Source organism: Acanthaster planci, linkage group LG16 (genome assembly GCF_054643075.1).
Source record: "Acanthaster planci isolate LZ-2023a linkage group LG16, COTS_SCS, whole genome shotgun sequence".
Taxonomy (NCBI): domain Eukaryota; kingdom Metazoa; phylum Echinodermata; class Asteroidea; order Valvatida; family Acanthasteridae; genus Acanthaster; species Acanthaster planci.
Window position 1 is genome coordinate 11,179,630 of NC_141792.1, and position 13,612 is coordinate 11,193,241.

Below are 13,612 nucleotides of genomic sequence, written 5' to 3' on the forward strand. Positions count from 1 at the left end.
GAGATCGATACAAAAATGATTTTGATTAAATCTGTTTTTGAAAACGAAAACTGAAAAAAAATTATTTGATTCAAAAGCTGAGATTTGAAGTTTTTCACGGTGAAACAGGTAAGCAAAGGTAATCGGTTTGAGGTAGCACCATCTCTTTTGTGAGTAAGGATGTTTCTGACAAGAACTGGAGGGTACTCTATGTTTTGAACAGGATGCTCTGCCCGTCGTCAGGAGACTGAAGCAACAGTAGCTGATTTCCTGACCTTCATGAGAGCTGGAAATTTAAACATGTACCCTGTTTAATGTACGCTTTGTAAGTAAAAAGTCCAAAGTTTTGGTAATTCCATAGTTGGTATGTACATCATCGAACCTTGGCCTCCCATTTGCTTCAAAATCCGTCAGATTTTAGAAGGTTTCGCAAGTTTAGGAAAGTACAAACCAAACATCACCTAGCTATCCCTGTCCAGAAAAGGGGTTGAAACAAAAGCAGAAAAAAGATGAGGGACCACCTCAGGGCTCTACAAATGCTTATGAAATGTGACAACAGTTAGGGTTGGGGAAAAATATCTTACCATTTTGAGACTCACTCCACCGGCCACGGCTCCTCCGATCACCAGATACCTGATCCGGAACACCTTCAGCAGGGACCTCACCGAGTTCAGAGTCGAGGCCGCCCTGGCGTTGGCATCGTTGATGGGCACACAGGGCCGGACGCACTGGTACATCTTGGAGAAGCCAGAGTAGCCCGCGGCCTGAGTGGCGATGAGGTGCCTGGAACAAGGGAGAAGTTGGAAGGTGGGCGTGGAGCCGCTGCTGGAGGGCGGTACATCGACAAAACGGGAGTTTGATGCCCTCTTACGGACGGTTTGCCTCAGTTGGTGGCCGCAGTGTTGGCTACAAAGATGAACGGCAACAGAAAATAAATAATTGATTGGTATGACTGATCGTTTTATAAGTAATAAAGATTTATAAGCAAAATATGATTTTCCTGGCTCTACTAGTACCACAGGCATGAATGGACACCTCCACTTTCAATTCCATCCATCCATCCTTCCATTAATAAACTAGCACAAGTAAACAGGAGGACCTTACAGTACCTTTCGCTTTTTAACAAGCTCATGACAAGCCTACATGTAGCTTCGTTCATTGTTCTTGATGTGAAACTTTTAATATATTATATCACAATAAAAGCTTTGGACATTAGGGCACAAGTCATTAAGTAATATTGGTGAATGTGTGCATTGACTAAGACAAGCATTGCTATTGATGTTAATATGTGCATGTCTAACTTTAACTCATATGGCTTAGTCATGTCAGTACCTGTCTCCCATCAGCTAACCATGTCTAATCTAATGTCTTTTTTCATTATGTTCATCATGCCATGGTTGTAATTAATTAATAATAGGCCATTATTAGAAAGAAAAAAAGTTGATTGAATGACACAAGTGAGATCGATAGATTTTGTACAATGATTACTTGTGCAGATACGTCAATTGCGCCTAGCAAAAAGTACTGAATGGGCATGATACTGCTTTAATGAGAGCAAAGTTGGGGATTTCCCAAGCCATCAAACATTTGTGTCTATAAAAAGTTAAACATGTTAAAACCGCACCCAAACTTCCCCGACAAAACTCTTATCATCTTGCTCAGATACTCAGTCAGATGGTGTGAATAGCCTTCTGCCTTTACTTTTCCTTTTATCTAGACTGCTGTGTCCAGGAAAATGACCAAAACATTTCAGGAACTTCTGAAAAATGACGCAAATGGTAGAGCCAAATGACGAAATTTTCGCAGGAAAATAAAGCTTCCACCGGACGGTCGTGTACCCAACTTATTCCCTTAATTTTCCGTGCACTTTAGCTGTGAGCACTAACCGACTAAAGCCGAGTCACCGGTCAATGTTATCTACGGCTATGCCTTGACGCTCTAAAATGCAGGCAAAACATGAGCCGTAAGAAACTGACCGATAGCGCAACGGCTTGGCTTCCAACTGACATGACTGAGCCTACAATAACAACAAAACAAAACAATTCCTACAAGTAATTAAAACCAGGCTAACGTGTGTAGTAAATTTTAAAAGTTCAATCAAAATTTAACATATTATTTTTGTTTGCTATATCATTGAAATTAATTTTTTTACCGTGTATACCCTAAGTTTTCTTTATTACCTCGTTCGTCGTGCAAAACATTTAAAGATGGCTGCGCCCTTGATGAACGTTCGCCGATACTGATTCGAGGTGTACATGGTTTCTGGACCTTCTGACAGGGACAAAAACTCTGTCTTACTTCAACTTGTGATCCTGTATTGCCATGTTTTTTCAACCCGCAAGCCAACCTGAGATCATCCGCAGTAACCAAAAAGACCAGTTCTATGTGGATTTCCTGCGGAATTCTCTTGCCGACATTTGCCAGTCATTTGTAGGTAGGACTGTTTACTATATGTTATTCATGTTAACAAACAGGTGGAAACTCACTTTACTCACCTTCACCTAGCTGAGAAACAAATAAATTGACAGACTACCTACACTATTTTGACTGTGTAATCAGCCAATACATTCGTAGGTTAGGTCATTAAATTAAAGCTGTGTTGTTGGGTTTAAGATTTTTTCTTATCAAAATTATTAACAGCCCTTTTGTTTGAGACAGGTTGCTGAAATTTTTAAAAGGGCAGAAATTGGAGCTACAAAAGATCTGAGGGACCCAGCAAGAGGCCTTAGCTTGTTGAGTTCCTCAGCTGAGTTTCACTGTTGGCCATGTCACCAGGCATGGCATAACGGGGTCTTATCTGCTTATCACCTTTAACACATGATAGTAACATCAACACTCCTCAACAACTTGATCATGTGTTGATGGTACTGTGCATGTTGACAGTGTGTTGACAGTGTGTTGGCAGTGTGTTGACAGTAAAGACTGTGGCATACTGGCCTCTGTGCACTTTATAACATACATGTACACAATGCCGGCATAATCTTTTCCTTGCCAGGACCAAGAGTATGGGCCCGATGGAGAAAGGAACTGGATGTCTTGGGAGAAATTTTGTACTTTGGCCTCACCACTGTAGCAGGTATAAGTTATACTCACTCTCGTGCACTTTATAAATAGGAGAGTAAACAATCTCGTGAAGCATAGACGGTAGACTGGTGTCCCTGCCATAATGAGGCATAAGGGAGGGGTCTTCCCCAATCAAACCTAGCACGGAATTGTGGTATCGGTGTTCCTGAGCTAGATGCATTGCAGTGACAGTTTCTTAGAAGAGGAAGATAATGCAACACAGAATAAAGGGAACCTGTCTATTTTCAAAGGTTTCCTCATTGTAGGCCCAAAATCAACTAAATTAGCATTTTGAACCTGCAGCCCCCAGAATACAGAACCAGCGCTCTATTAATGAAGGTGTCCAGTGTCTTTTGGGTGTTTTTTTTTTGGGGGGGGACTAGAATAAAAGAAAGCTCCAGAAGGAGAAGTTTTGTAGGATTTCTCTGAATACAAATTAAGAAAGTGTACATTTTTTGCATGCTCTTTCTTACAGGTTATCAGACACTCGGTGAGGAATACGTTAATATCCTCCAAGTGGATCATACACGCAGGGCAGTTCCATCGCCAAAGGTTTCACTTGTTATGTTTGAAAAATAAGAATTTCTAATTGTAATAAACGGCACAACGGTCATGTTTAACTGTTGGCGTATTAAAAAGTATTGGCTTTTGCCTTGTTGATCGCATTTCTACATTTTGATATCTAGAGACGTCTAGCACTTGTACTTCTCTATGCCTGCTCACCTTATCTGCTGGACAGGCTGCTTGCCTACATCCCCAGACTTTTAGAATCAGACCAGGCCAGAGCAGGGCTGAGCCAGGAGGTCCGGCAGCGAATCTCCCAGTGCATCCCCGTGCTGAGGCAAGCCGTCATGATCATACAGCGGGCCCACATTGCCGTGTTCTACCTCAGGGGAGTGTTCTACCATGTGGCCAAACGCTTGACTGGTATTCAGTATGTGAGTGTGACAATAGGAGCACAGAAATGAGGTGGACTGTGCTGCATTTCTAAGGATTTGTTCTCTGCCTTTTGTAAGATTTGTCGAAGGACCTGTCACTCGAATGTTTCTTTGGTGACTGCTGACTAAGGATGGATCCAGAACAAATTTCTTTGGGTGGGGGGAGGGGAGAAATTCTTTAGGGGGAGGACTAAAAAAGTTGAGGATTTTTTGGTGTTTCCTTTACGGCCTTTCTGAGGATTGAGGCGCGAGTTTGGGCCTCTTTATATGCTTTGAGGATTTCAGGAAGAGAAACGAAATAAGGAAACAAATTCCCGTTGGTATTGTTATGTAAAAAAAAAGTGTTCTTTTTGGGGGAGGGGGTTAGAGGGGCATTGATTGGTTGGGAGAGGGGAACTGGTCAGTCGGTCCCACCCCCAGATCCACTGATGCTGCCGACTTAGGTTGTACAGGTGAGATGGTTATTTAATTTGGTAATCTGAATACCATCTCTCTTCCCTTAAAATTAGGCAGAATTGGATTACAAGTTTGTTACTTTTCTCTGCATGTGAACTGCGGATGAAGTTAATGGTACGTAGCAGCCTGGGCTCGGGCAGCATGCGACCCAGCTTCCATCTACTGGGCTGGCTATCCGTCACCCAGCTGGTCGTCAGCCTGCTGCATTCCCTCTACAAGATGCAGCGGGGAGGAGTGCATTCAGAAGACACTCCTGCATCAGAGGCAGGAGAGCAGAGGTAACGAACAAGTTGAGTGGACGAAGCATGTAGTTAAGGAAGGGAAGGCGAAAGTTTCTATAAATCCACAGAGTCAACCCAGAAAAGAATTACAAAAGAAGAATAAGATGAACCGGATGAGAAGAGAAAAAAAGAAAATTGGGCACGGAAAGCCATGCTTTTAAATCCAATGGTATGTTGTGCATAATAAACTGACAGGAGTAGACACAAAATGTGCACTTTAACACCACAAACATGTCTGTTGTTTCCAAGCTGTAACTTTGAGAGATGTAAAGAGCAGGCATGCAACTTTTCCTCGGATCGGCTGATTTCCTCGTTTTTCACTTCACACTGGTCCCATTAGGAATTGAAAAACACTGTACAAAATGTTGGAAATATTGGAGTTTCCTCGTTTTTGTTTTGTCTAAGTTGCATGCCTGAGAGAGAGACACGTATAGTGTTCATTATGGTGAGTAACTCTTAGGCACATGCCCTGCACAGCATTGTGTGGCTGGCAATGAAGCAGGCAATATACCTCCAGTGAATAGTGCCCTATTTCACAGTTGAGTAACAGAAAACTATTCTCATACTTTTTTTTCTTAAGAGTCACTGAAGAAGGTGTTGTGACAGAGCCACACCTACGCTGTGCACTGTGCCTCGAGAGGCGGCGAAACTCCACAGCCACACCCTGTGGCCATCTCTTCTGCTGGGAGTGCATCACCGAGTGGTGCTCCACAAAGGTCAGTTAAATACCGACCACAGCAGTGGTCAGATCTGCCTGTCAGGAACCCAATGTCAAAGAGCCTCCTCAGTGGAATACTGCTCGGCCAAGCAACAAAACTCTTGGAACCAATCATCAGTGATATCAATTGTGTGACATTGGGACTGGTTTTCTGTTTTGGCTATTTTTTGTATTCAGCAACTTCCTGTACGTAGCACTACCATGAAATTACCCCTGGGAATTGTTAAGTTGCCAAGCATGAACAAAAGGTTAGCAGGTCATTACATATAACTTCCTAGAACTGAACTTGAAGAAAATGCTGTTGGCAAGGTTTCCACTTCAACTATATACGACTAAAACAGCTCAGTTGGCATGATATTCCTGAGGATGTTGGTTTAAATTCACTTTAATTTTCTGTGTTCCGTAGAAACATAAACCAAACTTTTTTTTCCCCGCAGGCCGAGTGCCCACTGTGTCGAGAGAAGTTCCTACTTTCGAGACTCATCTACCTGCAGAACTTTGACGGAAGGTAACAGTTATTAGAGCACGCCGTAAAGAAAAGTATGGAAACAGATAATCCCAGACAGACATACCGTTTTTCCACGAAAACAGATCTATGGGAAAAACGAGTTAGCTGCATATAAATCAAACTGGATTAATTTTCCAACTATTTCTGGGTGGCAGGCAATTCAGACTTTTTGTCCCTTCACCAATTACTTTCACCCTTACCCCAGCAAATACAGTAAAATTATTTCTTAAATGCAAAACCATACTTGTATTTCAGACTCTCAGATTTTCAAACAAGTAATCCACTGCTGTGCATATATCATGGGAGATGGAAGTTTGTTGGTAATACATTTGTATACATCAGAAGGGGTAACACCCCTAAATATGTTTGAATGAAGTAATGCTTTTTCTAACCTGTCTTACAGACAATATAAACAGGCATGCAACTTTTTCTCAGATCAGCCGATTCCTTATTTTTCACTTCACACTTATGCCATTGACAATTGAAAAACCCCGTACACAGTCTTGTAAAGATTAGATTTTCATTGGCTTTTGTCAAAGTCCACGTTGCATGCCTGTATAACTCAACTGGTTCAGTGTAAAGTGTGAAGAGGTGGAGTGATTATTACAACTTAAAAGCATACCTGGAATCCGCGGCAGGGAGTGGTTAAAATGAAGACATTCGTCTGGTGTCTTGACTTTCCCCGTTTCATGCTCCCTGTTAATATTTTGTAATACGTTTATAATAATTGTTTGAATAAAACAATAAGTTGAAGTTGCATAAAGTGGCTTGAAATGAGTCTATTAAAATTAGACTCCAGTTTGGCCTGTTGCCTTACTTACTATAGCATGTTGAAATTGTGTCTTTTATAAAATTGTCCTCTTACCCTGGGTACTGTATTTGTCAAAAAATGGCTTTGACAAATTGTTGAGACCATCAGAAGCCTATTTGTAGGTAACGATGGATGAGGGACACTTGACTGGCATTGTGACTCACCTTGAGACTGGCCGACTTGTGAGGACTTGTTCTGATTACAGGACAACACCAGTGTCCTCACCTGTGCTGTACCAAAACGGCATATCTTCGCACAAAGACAAAAGAAAGACATCCTCTGTATAGTAACAGTGGTTGGGCTCTGCAGCATCCCATCCGCTAAGCCCGCTAACCCACAGGTGTTGGATTTCAATAGCAGTGTTGTATTTGAGTCCACCACAAGTCCCTGTAAGCCCATCACAAGTCATTCAGTCTTAAGCGAATTCTCAAGCCAATCCAATGAGCTGTGAGAAAAGCATTGTCATGGACTCGAATACAACACTCTTCAATAGACTTGGAGTAGCCGAGGTCAAGACCAATGCAAAGACTGATTCACTTTATCAGTGGTTGGCGTTCATCATCCAACTCTCGTTCCGTCTTTGTCACGTTGTAAATGACGAATGTGGCTGAGGAGGAAGGAGGCACCACTCGCCAAGACGACAATGGCCAGCTTGGTGCCTGCAGCCATGGTGATGAGGCCCATGACGGCTGACACCACAACCTGAGCCAGGACGGTGACGCTGGTGAGACAGGCCACATCGGTGCCCAGACCACGCTGGGAGCGCCGGACATGTCTGTCGGGCCAAGACATGAAACAAAGCCAGCTGAGAATGTGATAATTTGCCTTACAGAGTCCTTGTATCCTACTTGCTAGTTGCTGAGACTGGAATAATCAACTGCATGTATTTGAGATCAGCCAACTGATTGCATCCACAGTGTTTTGAAGATCGATCCTGGCATAAGCCCCTATCAACGCGGAAAATGCGGTAAGCACCTTGACACTGTGAATTAAAGTATTATGAATGTTTTATCGGTGCAGTACTATAAGAATGAAAAATTTCACGGGACCACAGATGGAACGTTCCATTGCACGGGGCAGAAGACTATTACGTTGAACCAAAAATGTAAGAAAGATCCGTTGCTAGGACCCTTGAAAACAAAGACCCTGTCAAATTAGACTGGTTAATAAACACATAAAGACAATCAGAAAAAAAGGAGCCGTGGGTCCGACTCTTTTCCATGATCTTTACATTTAATCTGAATACGAAGTTGTTACCGACAGTGTGACTGACAGTGTATACCTGCAGAGTGGAAGGGACATTGTTTTAAACCTGCCATTTACTTAATTATGCTGTTGAAATTAAATACTTAAATCGGTGTGGATTTTATTTTGATAAGTAGAGTCATTTTGCCGCACACAGTTTTAAATGATTTATTTTCTAACTCCTCATGGTTTGTTTGTCCATCACCAAATCCACTCTGTCTTGCAGCAGCAAATTCAGTAAAATAACATGCAGAATTTCAGATCTTGAAAAATGTGCCTTTTACTCTAACCCATTCACCATAAACTACCTGAGAGTTATCAAGTCGATCACATATCTGGTTCCCCCAAACTGGATAAGCAGTGGCATAATAGCTTGTGATTTGAGACTGGATGATTTGTGATTGACTCATGGCTGTGTCCAAAAGTTGTGGCTGTGGCTAGAAATAATGGATGGATGCACCTATGGAAGCCACTGCCTAGTGGCTGCAGCCACGCCCCATAGACATCTGTATTACTCTAAGCCACAGCCAGCTGATTGGGAAATGGCCTGCAGCTAACCAACACTGAATTCTCGACTGCCACATTTTAGTGAGACCATGTACTGCAAGCCCCAAAACAGAAATGGCAACAAAATTCCAGGTGGTCTTATACTTTCGTTAATGACTGTAATTGGTAGTTCAGGCAATTGCAAATGCTTTATGCTGGTTTAGGTTATCAATGGTTGGTGTTCATTGGTTGAGCCTTGTTCCCGTTTCTTCAAGTCATACACGACGAATATGGCTGAGTTTAGTGCTGCGAGGAAAGCAAGGCTGCTGGCAAAGGCAACAATTGCCAGCTTAGAGCCCACGGCCGAGATGATGAATCCCAGGATGGCCGACACGACAATCTGAGCCAGGAAGTTGACACTGCTGAGACAGGCTACGTCGGTGCCCAGACCGCGCTGGGATCGCTGGCTGTCCCGCATGGTCTGTCAGACAAGATGTGAAAAAAAAAACCAAATAAGAATGCACTAACTTGCCTTTCATCACAGTCTTCTTTGCATCCTAGATGTCAGCCGTCTTGTATGGTATGTCAAATAAGAAGTCAAAACCAGACAGAAAATGTGTTCATTTGCCCATCAAAAAGTTCTCTCTGAATCCTCCCTGTTAATCGGTGACTGTTGGAGTAGTGTAGCCAAGTATAATTAGCATCTCTGAAACAGACACCATTGCTTCCACTTCAGGATGATAGTTTATGTACACTGTATTAACCAGGTGCAAGAGGTCCTGCTCTTTACAATGCATCACCTCACTGACGATTTTCAGCATGTCCCAAGATTCCTTCAGTGGTTTCTTACACTACCTGGTAGTTCGCATGGTAGTCGGCCACGATACCGAACGGCAGTGTCGTAACGGTGGCAAACATAATCCCTGAGGTTGCGTTGAGGGCAAGGGTCACGTAGATGCTGTCGCTGGAGATAGCCATGCAGCCGGTACCCACTCCAAATGCCGTCTGGCCCCAGACATAGGCAGTACGAGTTGAGATGTGGGCAGACAGCTTGTCAAGGATAACTAGAGAGAGAGCGACACTCATTACTCAAAAGTTTCAAACAGTTTTCCCAGAGATCAAGTCAAATACAGTCATTTGTGTTCCATAATTTGTTATCGAGTTCCCAGAGACTGAAAAATGTTCAATATAAAGTAAAGTCAAATTCCTCTGGCCAAGCTTGTTGTAATGTAATAAATGGACAGGCTGCCAATCCATGTCAAGTTAATCCTACCACGGACTGGACTTGAACACTGCAAGTTTAATACCTGCAGAGACGATGACGGATGCTGCAAAGATTACCATTCCCCAAGACCCCATCTTGATGCCAGCTTCAAACAGGTTGCGACTCTCTGATCCCACGGGAGCAGTGGGGTCACCTGAGCGAGAATAAATTACCATCCAAAAGTGGACTGTAGACATCAACAAACATTAAACCCGACAGTCCTCAATCCTTCACCTGTTGGAGGACTGAGGACTGTTAGGGTTAATGAAGCTTACAGAAAATTATGCTGTGACTGAAAGTTCAGGTTACCGAGATCACAATGCAAAATGTTAAGCCCTTAAAATCAAGAAGGGGAGCACATTGATCAAAACCCGTCTGGTTGCTTCACTTCCCCCATAAACTCTGTTCAGAGGTTGTGCATTTGCTTGTGGTTGGGGAAAAAATAAATACCATTGATACAGTGGCATAATTGGGGTCCCCATAAAACACAGCACAAGAAATTGACATAACACTCTACAAAGTCTGCAGATACATTTAGGTTTATGGCACTTGTGTAAACTTGCCATCATAAACCAAGAGAATGCGGATATCTATTTCAGCTTTCTAAAGGTCTTGTTTCATGATGTGATAGAAACTACTTAATAATATCAAGAGCGATAAAATATCCCATTATGGTCAACTGAGGTTTTGTGACTGTAATCCAAGTCTCATTAAATGGAGCTATTCAGGTTGTTAGGGTTAGGGTGAAAGTACTTGTAGTTTAAAGTGAGTTACCATTCATGTACCTTTATAAACTACTTCTCCAATGTAGTCTGTGTAGAAGAGGAAGATGGCCAGCAAACCTGACCAGCCAAGGAAGTGATTCAGACAGAGCCATCTCAGCTCCCGGGGCATCTTCACCACGGAGACCAAAAGCTTCGCCACGGAGACTTTCTCCTCCTTGGGTTGCTCATCCTTGTTCCCCAGGACCTGGGTTTGAGTGCTGGAGGAGGACTGCGAGGGATTGCTGGATGTAAGGCTGCTAGATCCAGAGCAGCTCACTGCATCCTTAGACACCAGCGCACCATCTGGCAAGGGGCTCATTATGGCTGGATTTGAGTTGTCTGTATGAATCAGTGAGTCGTAGCTCAGCTCCTTCCGGGGGCTTGGCTTTGGTACCCCACTTTCTAATCCCTGGTAGCTGCTCCCGGACTGCGACAGCTTGGATGTGCTACTGACCTCACGGGGAACCAGTGGTTTCTCCCTCACACTGAAGAGCGTCAGTGTGAAGCACACGGTGCAGATGACAAATGTGAAGACAAAGACGACTCGAGATTGATTTCCAAGGATCTGCCCTAGTGCGTTGGATTCCCAATCAATGCTGTTGAAAATGTAGCCAATACCAGATCCGAGACCTAAGGAAAAGTTATAATTCCTAAAAGTTGACTTTTTGCCTTTTGCATGTGTATTTAATTTCGCAATTTGCATCTCCAATCTAAAAAGAAATCTTTGAAACTAACCCTTGGAGGGTTTACTTACCCCCCAGGACAGCTCTGATGTTCAACCCCCTGTCTACATCTTGGAGATTGCAGACATCTATGATGTATGCCTTTGATGGGCTGTCACAGGAATCGGCGCAGAAATCAAGAATGACAACACCAGTGACAGTCAAAATCAATCCGATAGCATGGTCTATATGACGAAACAAAAGAAATTTTCTGTTAAAATTCAAAACACGTGCTGAACAGCAGTCAATGAAGATTTCTCTTTGGTCCATAAACCAAACAAAGAAACTTGTTTATATCGAAGCTGGGATTCTGCTTGCTTATATCTTTTCAATAAGTGCTACCTTTAATAAGAAGGGCTGAGGTTAGGAAGATATACAGTGGTCATTAAACTCACTGGTTGTAGTATCCCCGGTAAGTAGCCCAATATCTTCACCATTCAGAAACACGGTGAATCCCACGGCCATACCAATACAGAGGATGAGAATGAACGGCCGGCGCCTCCCCCAGGCACAAGAACAGCGGTCACTGAGCGACCCCACCACTGGGTTGAGGAAAAACCCCAGGGTGGGGCTGACAATCCAGGTCAGGCTGTACAGAGACTGGGGCAGGCCCATCTGAAGCAAGAGCGGGGTGACGAGTGCAGTCTCAACGGCATAGCAAAACTCGATCCCCAGGACCACCATGTTGAGTAGTACCAGCTGCCACAGCGGCCGTCTTGGGGGCTGCTCAAAGTCAACTGAATCTACAGCCGGAAGCTGAAGGATCTCGCCAGCATGGAGAATAGCGAGGTCAGGGATAGAGCAACGGCTCTGGATGGAATCGTTACGGATCCTGTGCCCAACTTGAGACGGTACATCAATGTAGGATGACTCGGACGAAATGCTGAGCGTCCTTGAGCGTGAGCAAGTTCTGGTCCTGCAAGGAAGCATATACATCATACTGGCTACAGGACGGGGTAGCTTGAGTAACTCCCGCCCCAAATAATGCTTACTGGCGACACCAGGAAATTATTGTTTCCCAATGTCACAAGCACTGTAGGGCTCAAGGATTCTCAAGCATTCAGAAGAATGACTTCTACTGACCATAAAACAAGATTTCAGACCAGTCTCATAGGGGTATGTGCACATGCGGGTCAACAGGTTAAGTAGTGCCAACAGGCCTGTATTCTGGAATTTTTGCTGATATGATGATACCACTAATTCTTCCCTGCAGTGACCTACAGTATTACCCACCCACAAGCAATAAAATGCTCCAACAAGTCAAATTTAGGTGCTTGCAAAACATTTTCTCACCAGTCCTATCAATGCTTGTAGGGTTTAACACACTCCAAATTCAAACAACCTTGCTCAGATGCTGCAGGATTTTTTTCAGTTCCACGGTCATGACGGTGCCGTTGGAGTACATAGTACAAGGACCAACTCACGAGCATGCTACAGACCTAAGAGACCACCAAAGTGAAGTCGTTCCTCACCTCATCTCGTCTGTTGAAAATTTCAAGCACGCAGCAGCACCGCACGAAAGCCAAGGTCGTCAGCTACTGGGATGGTTTCGCCACAAATGTGCCACAATCACAACAGCGCGGTGCAGACTTGTAACTTGCTCAACTGCAAGTTACAAGTCTTGGCTGCCGTGTGCTGCTGTTATGTTTGCCGTGTGGGCTTTGATTTGGGTTTACAAGGGATTATCGTTGTTGTCCCAAGACTTTGGTCAACAGATATTACGCAACCAGTGAGCTAATTTTAATTGAACGGCGTACCGCTGTATGCATGCATGATCCAATTCAGCTGCCCAGTCAGGTGCATCCTGGGCACGGGACATGGGAGCACGCCGCTGCTACGTGGTGCACTCTCACAAGTCTGGGTCAGCCGTGTAACCTGAGACACGACTGGGCAATTTTAGCCTCCAGGGCATCCAGATCAGGGAATGACTTTAATCGGTTTTCCTGCAGTTGACGGGAGCAAACACCGCTATTCAGCATTATCATGAGTCACAACATACATGCACTTCATTGGTTATTGGTCGTGAGTCATTCACTGCACCGTATTTATTTTACCGAGCGGTCAGTCACGATGGCGCAGATATGTAGTAGATCAGGGAAGACCCTCTTCCTCAGGAAGTTTTTCTGTCAAAAAGGGTTATGGAAAAAACTTCAGAAATTGCATTATAAAACGGGAATGTTTCTAGATTTTGTACACCCCTGCCAACTTGAAGCCAACATCTTTTAGGCGCATGGTCAATTGACCACTGAGTAAAGTTCGTGTAAAAAAATGACAAGAAGTTCTATGCGGTAACTCCCATTTGAAGATGTTTTATGCTATAATTTTGATCAATTGTAATTGTTCACGTTCTTGACCCCAACTTCCATCGAAAATTATG

General features: G+C 43.6%; 3 protein-coding genes across 6 annotated transcripts in view; 1 reads left to right on the top strand and 2 right to left on the bottom strand.

The window, feature by feature from the left end:
• The window catches only part of opa1 (OPA1 mitochondrial dynamin like GTPase), a 72,106-nt gene extending 70,266 nt beyond the window's left edge, over window positions 1-1,840 (bottom strand). For 2 of the 4 annotated variants that reach the window (XM_087147406.1, XM_087147407.1), the window contains exons 1-2: window positions 1,604-1,840; window positions 564-885 (exon numbers count right to left, since the gene is read on the bottom strand). In XM_087147406.1, coding sequence (XP_087003532.1) covers window positions 564-885; window positions 1,604-1,632 — 351 coding nt within the window. In that variant the 5' untranslated portion in view covers window positions 1,633-1,840. The remainder of the gene's footprint in view (window positions 1-563; window positions 886-1,603) is intronic. The other 2 variants (XM_087147408.1, XM_022234595.2) reach the window with 2 other exon arrangements.
• Window positions 1,841-2,160: 320 nt separating this feature from the next.
• LOC110979085 (peroxisome biogenesis factor 10-like) lies at window positions 2,161-6,768 on the top strand. Its single transcript, XM_022234605.2, has 7 exons — window positions 2,161-2,413; window positions 2,975-3,055; window positions 3,518-3,594; window positions 3,729-3,980; window positions 4,545-4,714; window positions 5,298-5,433; window positions 5,873-6,768. The coding sequence occupies exons 1-7, from the start codon at window positions 2,302-2,304 to the stop codon at window positions 5,945-5,947; spliced, it is 903 nt and encodes a 300-aa protein (XP_022090297.2). The 5' UTR covers window positions 2,161-2,301; the 3' UTR covers window positions 5,948-6,768.
• Window positions 6,769-7,968: 1,200 nt separating this feature from the next.
• LOC110979083 (proton-associated sugar transporter A-like) lies at window positions 7,969-13,186 on the bottom strand. The gene is made up of 7 exons (XM_022234598.2): window positions 12,708-13,186; window positions 11,631-12,151; window positions 11,268-11,420; window positions 10,535-11,143; window positions 9,793-9,903; window positions 9,341-9,549; window positions 7,969-8,966 (listed from the first exon to the last, which is right to left on the bottom strand). The coding sequence occupies exons 1-7, from the start codon at window positions 12,710-12,712 to the stop codon at window positions 8,706-8,708; spliced, it is 1,869 nt and encodes a 622-aa protein (XP_022090290.2). The 5' UTR covers window positions 12,713-13,186; the 3' UTR covers window positions 7,969-8,705.
• Window positions 13,187-13,612: the final 426 nt, after the last annotated feature.

Excerpts from the sequence above, each read along its gene's own strand:
- LOC110979085 (XM_022234605.2), top strand. The coding sequence starts at position 2,302 with ATGTTTTTTCAACCCGCAAGCCAACCTGAGATCATCCGCAGTAACCAA. Across the intron at positions 3,056-3,517 it reads TGGCCTCACCACTGTAGCAG|GTTATCAGACACTCGGTGAG; the intron begins GTATAAGTTATA and ends TCTTTCTTACAG. Across the intron at positions 3,981-4,544 it reads GCTTGACTGGTATTCAGTAT|TTAATGGTACGTAGCAGCCT; the intron begins GTGAGTGTGACA and ends CTGCGGATGAAG.
- LOC110979083 (XM_022234598.2), bottom strand. Across the intron at positions 11,421-11,630 it reads TACCGGGGATACTACAACCA|ACCATGCTATCGGATTGATT; the intron begins GTGAGTTTAATG and ends TTCGTCATATAG. Across the intron at positions 8,967-9,340 it reads ACTACCATGCGAACTACCAG|ACCATGCGGGACAGCCAGCG; the intron begins GTAGTGTAAGAA and ends CTTGTCTGACAG.